This window comes from Macrotis lagotis, chromosome 2, assembly GCF_037893015.1.
Source record: "Macrotis lagotis isolate mMagLag1 chromosome 2, bilby.v1.9.chrom.fasta, whole genome shotgun sequence".
Lineage (NCBI taxonomy): Eukaryota > Metazoa > Chordata > Mammalia > Peramelemorphia > Peramelidae > Macrotis > Macrotis lagotis.
This window is the reverse complement of record NC_133659.1, coordinates 188,675,677-188,694,036: the sequence shown is the minus strand read 5'-3', so window position 1 is coordinate 188,694,036 and position 18,360 is coordinate 188,675,677. Positions and strand designations below refer to the sequence as shown.

Genomic DNA, 18,360 nt, shown 5'->3' with positions numbered 1-18,360 from the left:
ACCAAGAGACTTTAAATGACTTGCCTGAAGTCACACCAGGGCTGAGTCTGGTTCTTTGGCTCTAAATTCATTGCTCTTTCCAAAAGCACCACAATGACTTCCCTCCCTCTCTTTGTCTCTACATTCCCCCATCCCTCTTCTCTCTTCCTCCTTTCCCAATGCTCCAACAACCTGACCATGATCTGGGAAAGAAATCAAGGCCACACACAATGAAGACCATAAAAACAAGGCCACCAGGACACCACCCATCACTCTCTAAGGAGAATGCTGGGTGGGCAACTAGTCATGAAGGAATGGGGCTAGTGTAAGGGGAGACAAAGAGGAGGAACTGGTGCTTGAAGGGGAGAATATTGATCCAGGGTTAGAAATGATGAGAAGCCAGAGGTGAAATGCAGAAGAGTTAAACACATGGTCTACATCACTCATGAATAAGGACAGACCAGATTAAAATGTAATTGGGGAAATATTTAACAAAATAAATGACAAAGCATTGATATTGTAAGCATTGATATTTCTAAGTCAGTATGTGGCCTCAGGGATTCTTCCTATGGTGTAGTGGCCCTCATTTTTATTTGAGTTTGATACCATAGAATAGTGGATAGAACATTAGGGCTGAGGACCTAGTTTTGAATCCCAGCTCTGTTTTATAAGATGGGTGTGACTGTGGCTATGTCATGCCATTTCTTTGGGTTTCCATATCCTCATCTGTAAAATAAGGGAGGGTTGAATAAATGCATTAAAAACATGTATTAAGCAGTTAACTCTGTGTTATACTTAGTGTAAGCTCTAAGAGCAGGAATACAAAATTGGGAAATTTCTTCCAACTGTGAATTCCACTATGACCATTCTGCTCTTCAGGGAGGAGTCAGATGCCCTCCACTCAGTTTCTATAGTCATTTTTCTTAAGTCATTTTTCTTAAGTGAAGATCTAACAAGGTCATTCCTACTCCACAAATTTTGGTGGTTCCCTAATGTTTCTTGGATTAAAATGTAGAACTCTATTTTTGGTATTTAAAACCCTTTCCAACATGGCTTCAACCCATACTTCCAAATTCATTTTAATGTTACTTATTGTTCAGTCATGTCTGACTCTTCATGACTCTATTTGGGTTTTTTTTTTTGCAAGGCAAATGGGGTTAAGTGGCTTGCCCAAGGCCACACAGCTAGGTAATTATTAAGTGTCTGAGACTGGATTTGAACCCAGGTACTCCTGACTCCAGGGCCAGTGCTTTATCCACTATGCCACCTAGCTGCCCCTTTTTCATTATTTTTTCAAGCCTTTCTACGTTGTTCTAAGATCAAATTTATCACTTCCTATAGCATAGTAGTATTTCCCAAAAATTATATACCATATCTTGTTTAGCCATTCCCTTATTGAAGAGCATCTGTCATTTTTTAACAAGACCATTTCCTGGGAAAGGTTTTAAACTCAACAGTTCAGTGGGTATTGAGGGTAGGAAGACTCAGCCTTCTCCTTGCTAACCCTTGTCTTTCAGGAACCTGACTCTTACAGGCTGGACAGGAGCCTATTAAGGCACCTGCAGGCCAACTATGCATTCTAGGAAGTGGGGTGTCTAAGCCAGGCCTGGCAAGAGCTCTGCTCTGGCAGGGGGCAGGGCTGGCAGAGGTCTGCAGAGAGGATGGCCAGGACAATGGCTTCCTTTTCTCCCTCTGATAGCATGAACCTTCATCTAAATTGGACTCAATTCAGTTTGACAAACACATATTAAACCCAGGCCCTGGTACATTTTAAGCCCTCAGTAAATGCTTTGTCTCTCCATCTTTATCTATCTTCTTCCTTGTCTGTGGTGAGAGGGCAGCAGGATGTAGTGAACAACAACTCACCTTCATGTTAGAAAGTCCTGGGTTCAAGTGTTGCCTCTGCCACATACTAATCATGGGCAAGTTATTGACTGTACCTTCTCAGTATCTGTTCTCCACCTTTCAAATGAGGAGAAACGGTCCTATTTGTTGGCAGGAGATGGATAAGATATATTCTTGTGGGGCTATACAATTCTCATGTTTACTAAAAGAATAATTCTTGTAGTGGAATCAGGCCTCTCAGTTGTGGATGGGCAGAAAGAGGATAAGAAAAGGGCCTTTATCTTAAGGGCTGCTAGTTTCTTGAATCTAAAATGGTGAAAGGGAAAGATGAAAGAGAATTTATTTCTTCCAGGGAACCACTGACAACCTTTTCTTTCACTGGCCTTTGCCCTTTAAAATGCATAAATATTTACCCAATAAATGAAGAGTTTTTTTAAGGGAATAGTCTGGATTGTGATTTCATCATTGCATGGAACTTCCACTATAGGACTGTCCTCCATTGATACAGATATGTCTTTGTACTGTATAAATTTGTAATCTAAAGTATCAGGACTTGAACCCAGGTCTTCCTGCTTTCAAAGCTGACCAGCTCTCTTGGCTATATCTTGAAGGAATAAATAGAACACAACAAACATTTATGAAGCAATACACTGGGGAGCTGCAAAATTTGATAAGACTTGGCCCCTGCCCTCAAGCAGATTAAAATTCTTGAAATGAAATGCCCTGTTCCCTGGACTTCCAAGTGCCACTCTCTACCGCTGCCAATGCCAATCCCTCTGTTAAGACCAGTTCTGGCTGGACCTGGCCTCTCTTGGGTTGGAGCTAGCCCAGAGAGACGTGAGCCACAGTGACTCCTTCCAAAAATAACAAATTGAGTAACAAAACAAGCTTTAGTCCAGCTGGAAGTGAAGGGAAGCATGTGGGGTAGTAGAATTGGGGGTCAGGCCAGGGACTGGGGTGGGAAGGCTTGTAAGTTTAGCTTGGGAGGAGAAGAGACAAAGACAGGCCAGGGAGGATGGTCATGGGACTAGAACTAGAGGAGGGTGTGAGGGGGTGGTACAATGAACTTGTTGGGCCTTCCTTGGGGTTTCTAGCCCCTGACCCTTCTAAAGGGTGGGGCCTGGACTAGAAAGGAAAAAAATCCATTTCTCTGATTCAGTCTCTCCTGGCTTTTTGACTATAGATTTGGAGTATCTATTCATACCCAGAGAAAGTCAGAGACCAGTCCCAAGGTCCCCTGCAGCAGACATTTCCTGTCCCAGAATTTAAGGTGGGAAGAACTCCAGTCTTTACCTTTTACACCTGGACTCTTAGAGCTTCTTGCCACTTACAGTCTCATGCTCCCTCAAATCCTTGTCCCCATACCTATCTCATTATCATAGATGGAAGACTCATCTTGCTGTGGGAGCTTGACCCTGGACTCCCTGAACATGGAAATCCTTTTCCTCTTTTGCTTCAGGACCAAGTTCTCAGATGATATCTGAGATAGTTGTGAGAACTAAAGCAACAGTGGGAAAGCTGATCCCCTTCAGCAGGAAGTGACTGCAGGCTGAAAGAGTCTGAAGTGGGGATCAGGGTCTTGAGTATTCCTGGGGTTATGAGTGGCATGGTGTATAATGTATTGAACTTTGAGTCCTAGATTCAAATCCCACCTCTGACACTTATTAGCCGTATAATCATACTCTTTAAAAAAAAGAAGAGGGTTGGACTAGAGGGCTTTTAAGGATGTTCCCCCTCCCCCCAGCTCTTGATTTATAATCCTATGAATGAATGACTGTGATGTGGAAAGAACACTGGTTTTCTCATCTAAAAATCCAAGTTCAAGTTCTGACTTTGCCACATGACACTGTGAACCTTTGGGCAAGACTCTTAACTTTTCAGGGCCTCAGTTTCTCCATCTGTGAAATGGGAGTGCTGGACTAGATGGCTTCTGAGGTTTCATTTATCTTCAATGGACTTCCATTCTAGGATGTGATGTAGGGATCCCACTCCCTTCCCCTAGTCAGTTCTAGTCTTACCCTCCAGAGGACAATGGAATGGAAGTTGATTTGAACAGGAGGAGGGAGGTTTCTGAGGTGAGGAGATGAGAGAGGAGAGAAGAGGGGAAAATAGATAGAGAGGGAAAATTAGGAGAGAAAGAAAGAGGGAAAGAGAGAAAAGAGAAGAGGATAAAAGAGGTGGAGAGGGAGGAGAGGAGAGAAGAGGGGAAAAGCAATAGAGAGGGAAAAGTAGGAGAAAAAGAAAGAGGGGAAAGAGAAAAGAGAAGAGAGAAGAGGATAAAAGAGATAGAGAAGGAGGAAAGGAGAGGAGAGAAGAGGGAAAAAGAGAGAGAGGGAGGAGAGAAGAGGAGAGAAGAGGGGAAAAGAGAGAGAGGGAGGAGAGGAGAGGAGAGGGGAAAAGAGAGAGAGGGAGGAGAGGAGAGGAGAGAAGAGGGGAAAAGAGAGAGAAGGAAAAGTAGGAGAGAAAGAGGGAAAGAGAAAAGAGAAGAGAGAAGATTAAAAGAGATGGAGAGGGAGCAGGGGTGAGGAGAGAAGGAGTAAAAAACAGAGGAAAGAGAAGCTGAGAGAGGGGAAAAGGGACAACTGGCAGGAGAATGGAAAAGAATTGTTTGTATGTGTGTGTGTGTGTGTGTGTGTGTGTGTGTGTGTGTGTGTGTATTGGGTGACCTTCTGGACCTATCTGAATTAGGGAAGTTAAGCCCCCTCTTCTTCAAACTCTTTTTATTCAAAGGTCCCAAGTTTCCTCTTGATCTGGACCTCAAGGACTCTCTGGAACTGAGAACTTCTTTCCATTTTGAGCACACTGCTTTGCTCTTTAGCAAAAAGTCAGTTCAATTTCTCTCCAACTCTTTCTTTCTGGAGGAAAGATTAACCAGGGTGGTTTGCTGCCTTGTGTGGACTTGGGCCTAGAGGCATTTTTGGCAGTAAAACTGAACTGAAAAAATGGCAGAGAAGTATGATGGGTGTGGGGGAAGGGCAGTGTATGTATAGTCTGTGTGTATAGCAGAGAAATCTGAACATTGAGAACAGAGACCTTCACTAACCTTGGAATGGCTGATGGACCACAGGGAAGGAGAGAAGGGTTCAGCGTCAGAAGAGACATTAGGGTCACTAAGTCCACCCTCCCCATCTTACAGGCAAGGAAACTGAGGCCCCAAGAATGGGGAAGGCTGCATATTCCCTTTAAAGAATTCTAGGGGCAGCTAGTTGTTGAAGTGGAGCCCAGGAAATCAGTAGCACCTGAACTCAGATCTCACCTCAGACACTTACTAGCTGTGTGACTCTGCCCAAGTCACTTTATCTGAATTGATTAAAAAAAAGAAAAGAAAAGAAAAAAGAAAAACAATTCTACTTGTGGGTTCACTAGAACACCTATGATTATTCTTTAACTTCTGGCAGAATTATCTCTTCCCTTATTCTAGATTGGAGAATAGAGAATTTTCTTCAAGGATGACTTTATAGGTCATCTTATCTAACCTTCTCATTCTGCAAAAGAAGAATTGGATCCCCAGAGAGAGGTTAGCTGATGTGTTTAAGCTGGCATCTAGGTGAAAACTGTGCTAGATCAGAATCAGAGAGATGAGAATTAAAATTCTGCCACAGTCACTTACTAGTTGTGTGACCCTGGGCAAGTCCTTTAACCTCCTTAAGCCTCAGTGTTTTCATCTCTATCTTGAAATAATAAGAACCTTCCTCATAGGGTTGTTATCAGGATTAAGTTATATAATTATACATAAATATTAAAATTGTCAAATTAAAAATAAATATTAAATCAAAATAAACATTTTTTAAGGTTTTTTTTTTTTTTGTAAGGCAAACGGGGTTAAGTGGATTGCTCAAGGCCACACAGCTAGGTAATTATTAAGTGTCTGAGACCGGATTTGAACCCAGGTACTCCTGACTCCAGGGCTGGTGCTTTTTCCACTACGCCACCTAGCTGCCCCAAAATAAACATATTAAATACATGTTAGTTATTATGAGGTTGAAGAAGGGAGCTCTTCCTTCTCCATTGTGAACCTCATCTCTGATGACCCTGTCTTTATGGAACCTGTATGGCCCAAGGTGTAATCTTGCCCTGAATATAGGGCATGAGCTAGACTCACAGTGTTTGGGCAGAAGTACCATAGTAGATTTGGTCAGAGAGAGGCCAGAAGCCAATATGAGGATGTCTTCTATTCCTACTGACTAGCTTATCCCTTGGTTATATGTGAGGGAGCAGGTAGACTGGGTCAACAGTCCAGGTACCTGAACATAGATTTAGAAGGAGCAGTGATTGTAGAGGTCTCCAGATCCAATTTCCTCATGTTAGAGATGAGGAAACTGAGACCCAGAGAGACTAAGTCATTTTGCTGAATTCAAGTTGAGTCAAGTTGACATGGGGATAGACTCCACATTTGGTGTTCCTACCACTATGCCACATTGTCTTCTGGGCAAGCTCAAAGGAGCACAGACTTAAAACTGGAATTTTCCTTAAAGGTCATTACCAATTGAGTAAATAAGGAATTTAATAAAATGAATAAATAAGGATCAGTGGGTCAGGTATTGGATTATAGATTTAGAACTGGGATGGTAGAGGTCTCCAGACCCAATTTCCTTATGTTGGAGATGAAGAAACTGAGACACAGAGAATTTAAGTGACTTGTTCTAGGTCATACAGATACTAGGTGGTGGAATTGGGATTAAAAACTGAGGTCTTCAGACTCCAGTATTCTCATTACTGGGTGATTTCCCAGCTACCCAGGCATACCCAGGGCTAATGTAGCAGTTAGAAGCCCTGGCTATGGGACTTTTTAAGTCCAAGATTGATTTCTCTAGGACTTCCACATGTCTGAGTTGTCTCTCCTGATCCCTAGCCCATCTCCTACATGTCTTGGGTTAGTCACAAGGAAGTGTTGACCCTTGTCTTCTCACTGCTCTGGGTGATGCTTCAGAGCCATCCCTGTTGTGATATGACCCCTGTCCACTCAGGTCTTGGTGGGTAGGGACCATCTCAAGTGGATCTAAATCAGGGTCAATCATATATTTTCTATTTGGTCCAACTTGACCCACCTGGGCAAGGGTTAGAGTTAGAGAAGGGAACTAGAGAAGGATTGGGCAATGGAAAGACCTGAACTGAATCCCAATCAATCACCATCTTGTACTAGGAAGAACATGGGACATAAGACCCTAGATGTAGAATTGGAAGGTTATCTTATAAGAGGTTATCTTGTGCAATTCCCTTAATTTACAGATGAGATCCCACAAGTATTAACTAGGGGAGCTGATATACAAATTTAGGTTCTAGGATTGTAAAATTGGGTTCTTACCTCTTTGTAACATGAATTTTAGTCTCCATTTTAGTTCCTAGCCATGTGACCCATGGCAATTCATTTAATATCTCTGAACCTCATTTCCCCTCCTCTAGACAATAAGGAGATTGGATTGGATGAACTTCAATGCTAATATCCTATAATTCCATGTTTCTTTTTGATTGGTGTCCTCAATTGTTGTTACCAATGATTCAAAATAACAGGATCAGAGATTGGCAGGGACTTTCAAGGTCATCGGGTTCAGGATCCTCATTTTGCACATGAGGAAAGTTAAGGTCCACAGAGTTCCTGGGCTCCTTATTTTCTTTCTTAATAATCTTTCATTTGTTGACCTCATCAATTCCTCTGGATGTAATTATCATTTGTAGGACTCCCACTCCTAACATGGCCATTTATCTATCTATTCCTAATCTCTCTCCTGAGCTCCAGAACTACACAATTAACTGCCCAATATATATTTGTACTGGATGTGCCCATGGGCATCTAAAACTCAGCAGGTCCAAAGCATAACTCATTATATTTCCCCACAAACCTTCCCCTCTTCCAAACATCTCTATTACTGCAGAGGCTACAATCCTTCTTTCAGTCATACAGGCTTGCATGTTGAAAGTTCTTCTTGATTTCTGACTTCATTTATACTCCAGAAATGAACAACTGGTTGCTGTTATCATTTCTGTCTCTACAACTTTCTCAGATCCTTTCTCTCTCTCTCTCTCTCTCTCTCTCTCTCTCTCTCTCTCTCTCTCTCTCTCTCTCTCTCTTTCTCTTCCTTTGCACAAGCAAAACTCTACTTCTTTTACCCTATCATTTCTTGCTTCCACTAGAGGGCAGCTAAAGACCTAAATTAAAAATTTACCCTCAGACACAACTAACTGTGACCCTGGACAAGTCACTAACTTCAGCCTACCTTAGTCTCCTCAATTATAAAATGGGAATGATAATAGTCTCTACTTCAGAGGGTTGCTGTGAGGCTCAAATGAGATATTTGTTAAACTAGCACAGTGATTGACATGTAAAGAAAACAATAAATTCCTTCCTCTCCCCCTCCTTTCCTTCTATCCCTCCCTCCTCCTCTCTCTTTTTTCCCTAACTTCCTTTTCTTTCCTTCTTTTCTTCCTTACCTCTTTTTCTTCTTTCCTTCCTTCCTTCTTTCCTTCCTATAGCCTCTCAATTGGTCTCCTGCCTTACATCTTTCCCCATTCAGAGCTATCCTCTGGTTATCAAATTCATTTTCCTTAAAGGCAGGAAGGCATAAACTCCAGTGGCTCTTTAGTTACCCGAGATCAAATATAAAGTCCTCCATTTGAATTTCAAAACCTTCCCTAAAACAATCTCAACCTATCTTCTCAGTCTGGTTGCCTATTACTCTCCCTCTGGCTTGGATTGAGGCTACTTGGTTGCCTCCTACAATCTCCTTCCCATGTTCCCCCCCCCCCAACCTTCCCCTTCTCTCTCCAGCACCCCCCTTTATGCATTGTCTTTCTCCATTAGAATATAGGGTCCTTGAAGGCATAGACTACTTAACTTTTATCTTTAGATTCCCAGGAACTAGCACTTGATAAATGTTTATTGACTGATGGATGGATAGGTTATCCAAGATGACACAATTAGTACGGAGAGAAAGAGTAAAAGGAAGAGACAGGCAGGGAGACAGACACACACACACACACACACACACACACACACACACACACACACACACACAGAAAGAGAGAGAGACAGAGAGAGAGGGAGAGGGAAGAGAGACAGATAGACTCAGAGTTAGAGACAGACTCAGAGATGTAGAGACAGAAACACAGACAAAGACAGAAAGAGAAAAAAAGAGAGAGACGGAGAAGGAAGAAAGAAACAGGCGGGAGAGAGAGAGAGAGACAGAGACAGAGAGACAGAGAGGCAGAGTTAGAGGCAGACTCAGAGACAGATTCAGAGATAGAGATGCAGAGACAGAGACAAAGGAGGAAAGAAACAGAAACAGGAGAGAAAAAGGCGGGAGAGAGAGAGAGACAATGAGAAAGATTGAAAGAAAGGAGAGAGGGAAAGAAAGATGTAGAGGAAAACAGGGAGAGGGGGAAAAAAGAGAAAGATTTTAAAAAAGTAAGTGGTCAAGGGAAAAAGAGGAAGATTAAAAAAAGAAAGGGAAAGGAGAGCAGGAGAGAAACAGGGATAGAAGAGACAGAGAAAAGACGGAAGAGAGAGAAAGGTTTGCTATGGTGTTGAGGAATTAGGTTTCAGTTTCCTCATCTGTAAAATGTGAATTCAGATTCTATCCTCACCCTTCTCTGTCTGCCCTGCTGGGCTTCCCTGGACCTAGCTGGGGCATAGGGAAGCAGCAGGAGGCTGGCTGGTTGGGGCTATATTCAGGGGGAGGTGGCTCTGGTTGGGCAGTTCCATGCCTGACGGTGCCCATCACCCCCTAGGCTGTTCCAACGGAATCTGGTTTTCCAGATTGAAACTGTAGCCTCCATCAAACCAAGCCCTTGGCCAAGGTTAATGATGTGCTTCTGGCCGCAGCTGCCAGCTGGCTCTCATTAGAGGCCAGTCACTTGTTACTTCTAGAACAAATGTGATCCTTCTTCCAGAGCACTCTCCCTCCCCCCACCAGAACTATCTCCTTCAGAAGAATCTGCTTAGGGCCTCCTATTTTCTCTCCTCCCCCATCCCTACAGGAGCTTGTGAACACACCGTCTGGCTTTAAGACCAAACCATTGTCTCTCTAGATTTTGTGCCTTAGCTGAATCTTTCCATTTCCTTTAGCAAAATCCCCCACCCCCACCCCCCAGTGTCCCTTTCTGGGAGCTGGGGTCTCCATCCATTGGCATGTTGTGATTATTGACTCTTTGCTGTCCCCTTGTGGTTGATGCTGTTGGCTGGAGCCATAAAACAGGTTTGGTCTTTTGTTCTGAGGTCAGAGCGAGAACTAATTGAAACCACATCCAGGGGGAAGAATCAGAGATGAGAACTGGAAAGGGACTGTATAGATCATCTAAACCTATTCCATCATTTCACAGCTGGGAAAACTGATGTCAAGAGAAGGATTTATCCAAGTAATCAAAGGTAAAAGTATGGGAACTCCTTAAGGTTGATGGACCCCGGGTTAACTCCTCTAGAGAAGGTGCATCTATGAAAGTTACATGTTGAATACTTTCTCCTAGGAAAGCTAAAAGAGTCATAGGAGTGAGAAACTGGTAGGGTCTGTTTCTGATCTCAAAGGAAAGGAAATTCAACTCAAGCTCCCTTTAAACTAATTATGCTTTATTGTTATGAACAAAGGTCATACAGCAGGGACATAGGCTAACTTGGGACACAGATGTCGGGCCAGTTTGTCCTGATTTGGGACGAGACACATTAGGAACATCCCAGAGCCAGTTGTCTGTTTGAACTGCAGGCAGAACTGAGCTTCTGGAGTTGATTTGAATATTGGAATTTTTGTTGTCCTTTACAAATACACCAATCCAGGGGAAGCAGACCCCAGATATTTTTGAATGCACCAATCAACAACAAGTAAGATCCAGATGCAAAAAGGAGGTCAGATTCCTTAGATGCTGAGAAGTTATACCTGTGACCATTTTCAGTTTCTATATATTCTGTCCTTCTCTCCTCACTCCCTCCTTCTTTTTGGAGGAAATCTGACCAAAATGTCTGAGAGACTCAGGAAAAAACCTTCCTGAATCTCTGCTTTTCTTCATCTACAAAAATGAAGGAATTGGACTAGATCAGGGCATTCTGGACTTTTTTTTGTATCATGCTCTCTTTGGTCTGGTAATGATGTGAACTCCTTTTCAGATTAACATTTCAAAGGTAAAAAATAAAATATATAGGATTGCAAAGGAAATATAGCTATCAAAATATTATTAAAAACCAAGTTCATAGACCCCCCAGAATAAGAATCACTGGACAAGATGTTCTGATTCTGGTTTTCAGTTTTCTGAGAAACCAGGGTGGGGTTCTGGGGTTGGTGCTGTGTGTGAGGGGCTGGAGGAGGGGAGCTGACTTGGACAGCCTTCAAGCATAGCATTGGTTAGATGAACTCATTTTAAGATTATGGGACCATGGTGACAAATGGAGCCAAACTAGAGCAGAAGACAGTACCCTTCCCCTCCTGGTCTTGTCATCATTGAACATGCATCCATCTGAGGTGAGCTTATTCAGTCCTTGAAGCATGGCAGGCACTGTGCTTTCTGGTCTCCCAAGCACATATTTCTTGAGTCTCATTGTGTTCTACAGAAGAGCTCAGTCCCTGACCATAAGAGTTCTGTTAATGTCTGGAGGTTGTATCTCTAGACTTAGCTTTATCAGACTCTTCCTTGTCTTCCATGGAGATGGCAATCCTGGTCCTCCTGGACCCTGTCTAGAAGTGGAATCTTGGCCTCTCTCCACTATCAGGCAGAGATGGTCAAGGGATTACCACCCTGGGATTCACTCAGAAATTGGCAAGCATCCCCTGACCAGCTGCCCCATACCTCTGTCTCTGGCACCTACATCCTTTCTGTATCCAGAAGTAGGGTGCCCACAAGGTTGATGACCAGAGAGACTGGCTGGACAGTGTCGTATTCAGCAAAGAGATGGCAAACGTTTTCTGTAGGCTCTGTCAAATTTTTGGCAATAAAGCCAAAAATCCTTGAGGAGAGAGAGAAAGAAAGGTGGTCTGAATGAGGTCTAGGGCTTGAGAATTCTCCAGATTGAAATTGGACTAGATTTCCTTAACTCATTATGCCCCTTTTCCCTTTCCCCTTCCCCATTTCAGTCTAGCCTTAGAATTTCCTTATGTTTCTGTCTGGATTCATTGAAGACATTTTTACCAAATGGAAGGGATAAAATCTCTATTCCCTTCCATCACACTGGAGTGTGTGTGTGTGTGTGTGTGTGTGTGTGTGTGTGTGTGTGTGTGTGTGTGTGTGTGTGGTTTTCTCCCAATCACATCAGACTGGAGGCAGAAACTATTTCTTCCTCCATCAGATTGAGGAGTCCTGAAAAGTAGAAACTATATTTCTCCCCACCCCATTCAGCTTGGGGAATTTCCTAAGGACAGGAACTATCTCTTTTCCTCACCTCATCAGACTGGAGACCTCCTGAGGATAGCAATTGATTTCTCCTCAAGCAAAAGGATTGAGTCGTCTCCATTCCAATTAGACTCCAATAGAGCCCCTCTGAAGATAGGGACTAATATTTTATCCAGCAAATAGGGGGCATCTGGAGAGCAAACACTATTTCTTCCATCTTTTGAATCTCTATCATGATCCCAGCATAAGGGTCTATCTATAGAGGATATCCAACAATGACTGGTCAGGAAAGTTTCAGAGTAAGAGAAGAGGGGAGGAAGACTTACCGAGAAGGTTTGCAAAATTTCTGCCACCTGTTAGAGAGAAAGGAGAAATAGAACAAAATGAAGAAGGGTTTGTTTACTTCTGAATGGAACTGTGCCTAAGAGGAGAGTGGAGAAAAGATCTAACATTCTCTTTCCTTGTCCTCCTCTAGTGAACCCTCTAGTGTCACTCCTAGTTCTCCCAAATGGGACCCCCTCATCCAGTGATCCCTGCTGAGAGAGGATCAGAACTGGCTGAAGGTTCCCTGAGAGTAATGGATGGGAAAGATGTGGGACCGACCACCACCTTGAATCCAAGGTTTGCTAGGCTTTGACTCTGTACTTACTTCCTATTCTCTGGGTCCATGCTACAGAAACGAAGGGTGGCAAGTGGATAATGGCGCCGGAAAAACACTCTGTGAAGAGAAGAAATAAGAGTGGTTGGGAGCCTACTGAAGCAGACCAAGAGCATTTCCCTAAAGCATTCCATGGAGAGTTGGGGAGCCAGAGAGGCTGAGGGACATAAATTCAATATGCATACATTAACATTAATATTATATTAATTATATAATATTAGAAAATACTTTGTTACATATAATCTTATATACTATTAGATAATACATGTTATATTGCAGCATTTTATTATATTAAATATAAAAGATAATATATACAACGTATTGTTATCTATTATATTATTTAAATAATATTAATATTTATTTAGTTGTTTGTTCATCACAGTGTTCAAAGTACAGAAAGATACATAAGATAGATACAAATAATTTTATAATCCAATAGAGGGAAATGATAAGGATGCAAATATAACAGAATTAAGGGAGAGGTCAGTTCTGAAGAAGAAATCCTGGCAAGGCTTGGGGACAATTTTGAAGAGAAACAACTCACCTTCAGAGGGGGGGAATTTTAGTGGAGGAAATGGTGCTTGAGTTGGATCTGGAAGGTGGGGCATAGACAGATTTGATGGAGAAGGGGTAGAGGGTTCAAACAGAATAGCCACTTGAGTGGAGACAAAGGATGGGACATGGAGTACAGAATACATGAAGCAGTATGTGAGATAAGACTGGAAAGTCATATTTGAGTAAGAGAATAAAAGATCTTGAATGTCAGGGCTGGGAGGTTACCCTTTATTCAACAGGCAAAGGAAAATGCTGAAGATTTTGTAGTAGAGCATGATAATCAAGGTACTGCATTGGTTGGGGAGGATGTGTGGGCCACTATTGGTTTGAAGCAATAAATTGGACAGACCACATGGAGACCACAATTGAAACTATGAGAATGGAAGAGCTCAAGAGAGTATTCTTTGTTCGGTGAATATTCTGCTTAAATTTTAGGGATAGAAGGGGCAGCTAGGTGGCTCAGTGGATAGAGCACAGGCCCTGAAGTCAGGAATACCTGAGTTCAAATCCGGCCTCCAACACTTAATAATTACCTAGCTGTGTGGCCTTGGGCAAGCCACTTAACCCCATTTGCCTTGCAAAAAAAAAAAAAACCTAAAAAAATTTTAGGGATAGAAAAGAAAATGATGTTTGTCCTGGATTCGAACTTCTGTCCTCCTGACTTCAAGGTCAGTGCTCTATCCGTCAGGATGGAGTTTGAATCCAGCCTCAGACACTTGACTCTTACTGTGTAACCTAGTAAGTCACTTAACCCTGATTGCCTCTCATTCAGGGCCATCTCCAGTTATCCTGATTCATATCTGGTCATTGGAATCAAATGGTTCTGAAGGAGAAAGTGAGGCTGGGGACTTAGTCCAGTACTCCCTTGCCCCACTCAAATCCAATTCACGTGCTTGTCCTGACATCACCTCCCTGATGTCATGATCTTCGAGAATGAAGGACAAATATTGCATTATGGGAGAGGCAGGAAATGAGTACTCTCTGTACCGAAGGGATCTTTGCTTTTTTTTTTTAAATTTTTATTTATTTAGAGCAATGGGGTTAAGAGTGACTTGCCCAAACAACCAGGAACAATTTTGAGCTATCTGCAATGGAGAATACCATCTGTATCCAGAGAAAGAATTATGGACTTTGAACAAAGACCAAAGACTATTACCATCAAATTGGGGGGGGGGAAAGCATTATACTATTATGTAATTTTACTATCTCATACTTTATTTTTCTTCCTTAAGGATATGATTTCTCTGTCATCACATTCAACTGAGATTAATGTATAACATGGAACCAATGTAAATACTAACAGAATGCCTTCTGTGTGGGTGGGGGAGGGAAGAAAGAATGGGGGGAAAATTGTAAAACTCAAAATAAACTTTCTTTAAAAAAAAAAAAGAGTGACTTGTCCAAGGTCACACAGCTAGGCAATTATTGAGTGTCTGAGGCTGAATTTGAACTCAAGTCCTCCTGACTCCAAGGCCGGTGCTCTATCCACTGCACCACATAGCTGCCCTGTTTTTTTTCTTTTAAGAAAGAGAATAAAAAGTCAGATAAGGAGTGATCAAAACCACAAAGAGTATAATGCCAGCAAGAAGAAGGGGGTAGTAAACAGTGTCAAATGTTGAAGAGAGGTCAAAGAGAATGAGTACAAAGCAAATACCATTAGATTTAGGGGCAAAGTGGACCAGAAAACCATGGCTTTCTTGCTATTTATTCCAAGATTCTATCCATTAGGCCACTTTGCTTCCCCTCTCCAAGTTGTACTACTGGAAAGATGTCCCTGTCATTCCCACCCATGCCTATCCCATCCCAGGAGGTCTGGTTGATAGGAAGTCTCTTACTTTCTTTGCATATCGGTGAGGGTGATGCCCTGGTCTGTGACTTTAACATGAACCACAGTAGGTGTTGGGAGCGTGTCCCTTTCAAAGGTAGTGGAGATGGCCTTCTGCACAGCCATGGCCCCTGTCAGTGTCTCCACACTCACAGAGGTCAGGTACAGGGCTTGGCAACCTAGAGGACATAGACAAGAATCACTACAGTTCACTGAGCCTTCCTGTCACCCATTTGGGATCATCTACATGTGGCTCTCTCCTTTTCACCATTCAGCCCTACTGCAAATGGTAGGGCTAAGTCTGAGGCAGTGGGTAGGGAGGAAGTGAGAGTATGTTTTGGATTAGAATTCAGAGTCAAATGGGAAGATTTGCGGTATCATCTGCTGTTCTGTGCTACTAGTCTATCTGCCTTCTGCCATTCATGGGAGGAATGGAGATGTGAAATTATGACCATGCAGGGGTCCTAAGATGGATTATCTATCCTAGATGTTATTTTTCCCTCCCTTGTTCTTCTGATTGGTCAAAGCTCATGGATCAATGTGCATGGTGGGGCAAGGTTGTAGATGAGAATGTAGGAACCCTGTAGATTTCAGTCCCTGGTCTTGATTGGTAAGAGGAAGTGCATGCGCGCGAGCATGTATGTGTGTGTGTGGTCAGAAATTGGAGTGAGAGGGAAGAAGTTGGGAGCTTCCAGATGTGACTTCAGGGTATGAGTTAATCCAGATGGTCAAAGTCTAATTAGGGGAAGCAACTAAAAACTGAAAGAATCTTGCTGGAGGGGGGGTCTTAGACAAAGAGAGGTAGCCCTCCCCCCTTTAGGGGAGGGTCCTCAGACCCAGAGAGACCCTCTTAAGATGAAAGAAATAATAGAATTTACAGCTGGTAGAATTGGAACCCTTCAGGCAACCTGCAGTCCAACTTTCTCATTTTACAGAAAAGGTTCAGAGGTGAAATGACTTGCCCATGATCCCAGGGCAGAGTAGGAAACTTAAGTCTTTGGACTCCAAATTTGGTTCTTTCCTCTCTAACATTCTGTATCTCAGACCCCAAGACTCCTTCCCACAAAAGAGGCTCCTAGACACAGCAAAATACTCTGTGTGTGTGTGTGTGTGTGTGTGTGTGTGTGTGTGTGTGACAAATGCCACTTAAATAAATTTCAGAGATCTCTCAAGATATGAAGAGAGATTGAGGCAAAAGTGAAAGGTTCAAGAATAACATTTATCCTAACTCGATCCCCCCCCCCCCCCCCCCCCACTGAACCACCCTCTTTAATGAGGAATGTGGTCTTACAATCTAAACAGGAAAACTACCCTAGGGAAAGGGTGCATAGAGTTCAAACAAAGCAAACTAATCTGGGGAAAAGAACATAAAATTCAAACCGAAACCGGATTATCTCTTTAGTCTCAGGAATTGAATGATTCTACAGACATCAACAGATAAGATGAAGTCAGTTGACTCTTCAACAATATCCCAGAAGTTTGCTTTGTCAAGGGAGGAGGGGCACATAGCTAACCAGATTCAATCTATAATTTTTTACTGAAGAAATCTCAAAACTTTATCCTACACACACACACGTGTGTGTGTGTGTGTGTGTGTGTGTGCATGTATTGTGTGGATGTTTTGTTGTGCATGTGTGTGTGCCCCCACATGTATATATAGCCCAGGACAATGCAAGTGAATGGAAGCAATATCAGATACCCTTCTTTCATTGAATAATGTTCATAGAACCTACTTTGCCTTAGATGGCCCCAATTGGCCCCTGTTACCTGGTTACCTTTCTGGCTGGTCAATTTAGCCTCTTAACATCTCTACTTTTACTAAGAGGAGAAAAGAATGTAGCACCTTGTTATAAAGGCTTAGAAATAAAGCCCTGATGGGAAACATGTGTATGTGGTTGGAGGTGGGGGTGGGAGGAGAGGGGTTTAGGAATGGGAGGTGAATCTGGACTGTTGGGTTCTTCCAAGCTAAGACTGGGGCCTTTGGATTCTTCCCTTTAACTACTTACTGGCTGATTTCTTCAATTGAGAGGCTTCATTGTCTCCTGGAGGATCTGGGGCCCCATCTCCACCTCCCAATTCTAAAGCAAAGAAAAATAACAGAATCCTAAAGGAGTTAGAAAAAATCAGTCCCTATAGCAAAGAACACCCCTTTGAATTGTACCTTCTAATTCTGTTATGTGACAATGTCTAAGTAGCCCAGTATAATTATTACAATTCTGTAAATATGAGATCTAGACCTTTAGTCACACCATCCCTTTGGGAACTTTATTGATCTTTAGCTCCCTGCTCTGGTCCTCTCCCCTTCCCCCTCCCCCTTTTCCTTCTCCTTTCTCTTTTTTCTATCATAATGTCCTCTTCACCCTCTTCCATCAGAAGCTTTCCTCTAAGATCCTACTGAAACTTGAGAACTTACCTTTCCTGGGGATGACTAGCTTACAGGGCAAGGCTAAGGGCATGATGGAGTGCTGGTATACAAAGGCTGACAAGCTGCCTGCAAGGAAAATTGTTATTAAAATGGAGAAGGACACACCATCACTACCCTTAAAAGCAGAAAAACAGTTGTTTTTGAGAGGGTAACAAAGATAGCCAGGGGACTTACCAAAGTAGGGTTCCTCCCCAGCTCCTTTGAGGTGCACCCCTTTGGCTGAAGATTCAATGAGGAAGTGTCGGATGACTTCGAGATCACTCCCTTCTGCTCCTGAATATGGGCAAGAGGAATAATGGGTGGATTACCAGCACTTAGAATATTTTAACTTTTCCCTATCTTACTTCCTCTGCAAAGTCAGGTTAAGGATGCATTTCCAGGTACCATCTTGGACTCAGGAGGACATAATGGCAAGAGCCATGAACTTGACATTTTTGAATTTCAAACTTTAGTTCTCTCACTTATTGTCACGTTTTAGGTCTCAGTTTCCACATCTATAAAATGATCTAGATGGTTCTAAGGTCCCTTCCAGTCCCATTCAGCCCCCTGCATTAAGGGAACTCCAAGTCAAAATCATCCTGATAGACATGAGAATTCATCCTTCAAATTCTCTCAAGAAGATGTCAACTTCTTTTGACTCCCAGTTCTAGTGTCTAATACTCATCACTGTACACCTGTGTGATCAAGGACATGTGAACTCACATTTCTGAGTCTCAGTTTCCTTACTTGTAATTTAAGAAAGCTAGACTAGATGGTCTCTTAAAG

At 42.6% G+C, this 18,360-nt stretch overlaps 1 protein-coding gene across 2 annotated transcripts in view; it reads right to left on the bottom strand.

Annotated features, from left to right (window-relative positions):
- Nucleotides 1-9,814: 9,814 nt before the first annotated feature.
- TNS4 (tensin 4) overlaps nucleotides 9,815-18,360 on the bottom strand; it is a 33,164-nt gene continuing 24,618 nt past the window's right edge. For both annotated transcript variants that reach the window (XM_074223971.1, XM_074223972.1), the window contains exons 7-13: nucleotides 17,770-17,868; nucleotides 17,584-17,661; nucleotides 17,177-17,248; nucleotides 15,181-15,349; nucleotides 12,782-12,850; nucleotides 12,459-12,485; nucleotides 9,815-11,749 (exon numbers count right to left, since the gene is read on the bottom strand). In XM_074223971.1, coding sequence (XP_074080072.1) covers nucleotides 11,608-11,749; nucleotides 12,459-12,485; nucleotides 12,782-12,850; nucleotides 15,181-15,349; nucleotides 17,177-17,248; nucleotides 17,584-17,661; nucleotides 17,770-17,868 — 656 coding nt within the window. In that variant the 3' untranslated portion in view covers nucleotides 9,815-11,607. The remainder of the gene's footprint in view (nucleotides 11,750-12,458; nucleotides 12,486-12,781; nucleotides 12,851-15,180; nucleotides 15,350-17,176; nucleotides 17,249-17,583; nucleotides 17,662-17,769; nucleotides 17,869-18,360) is intronic.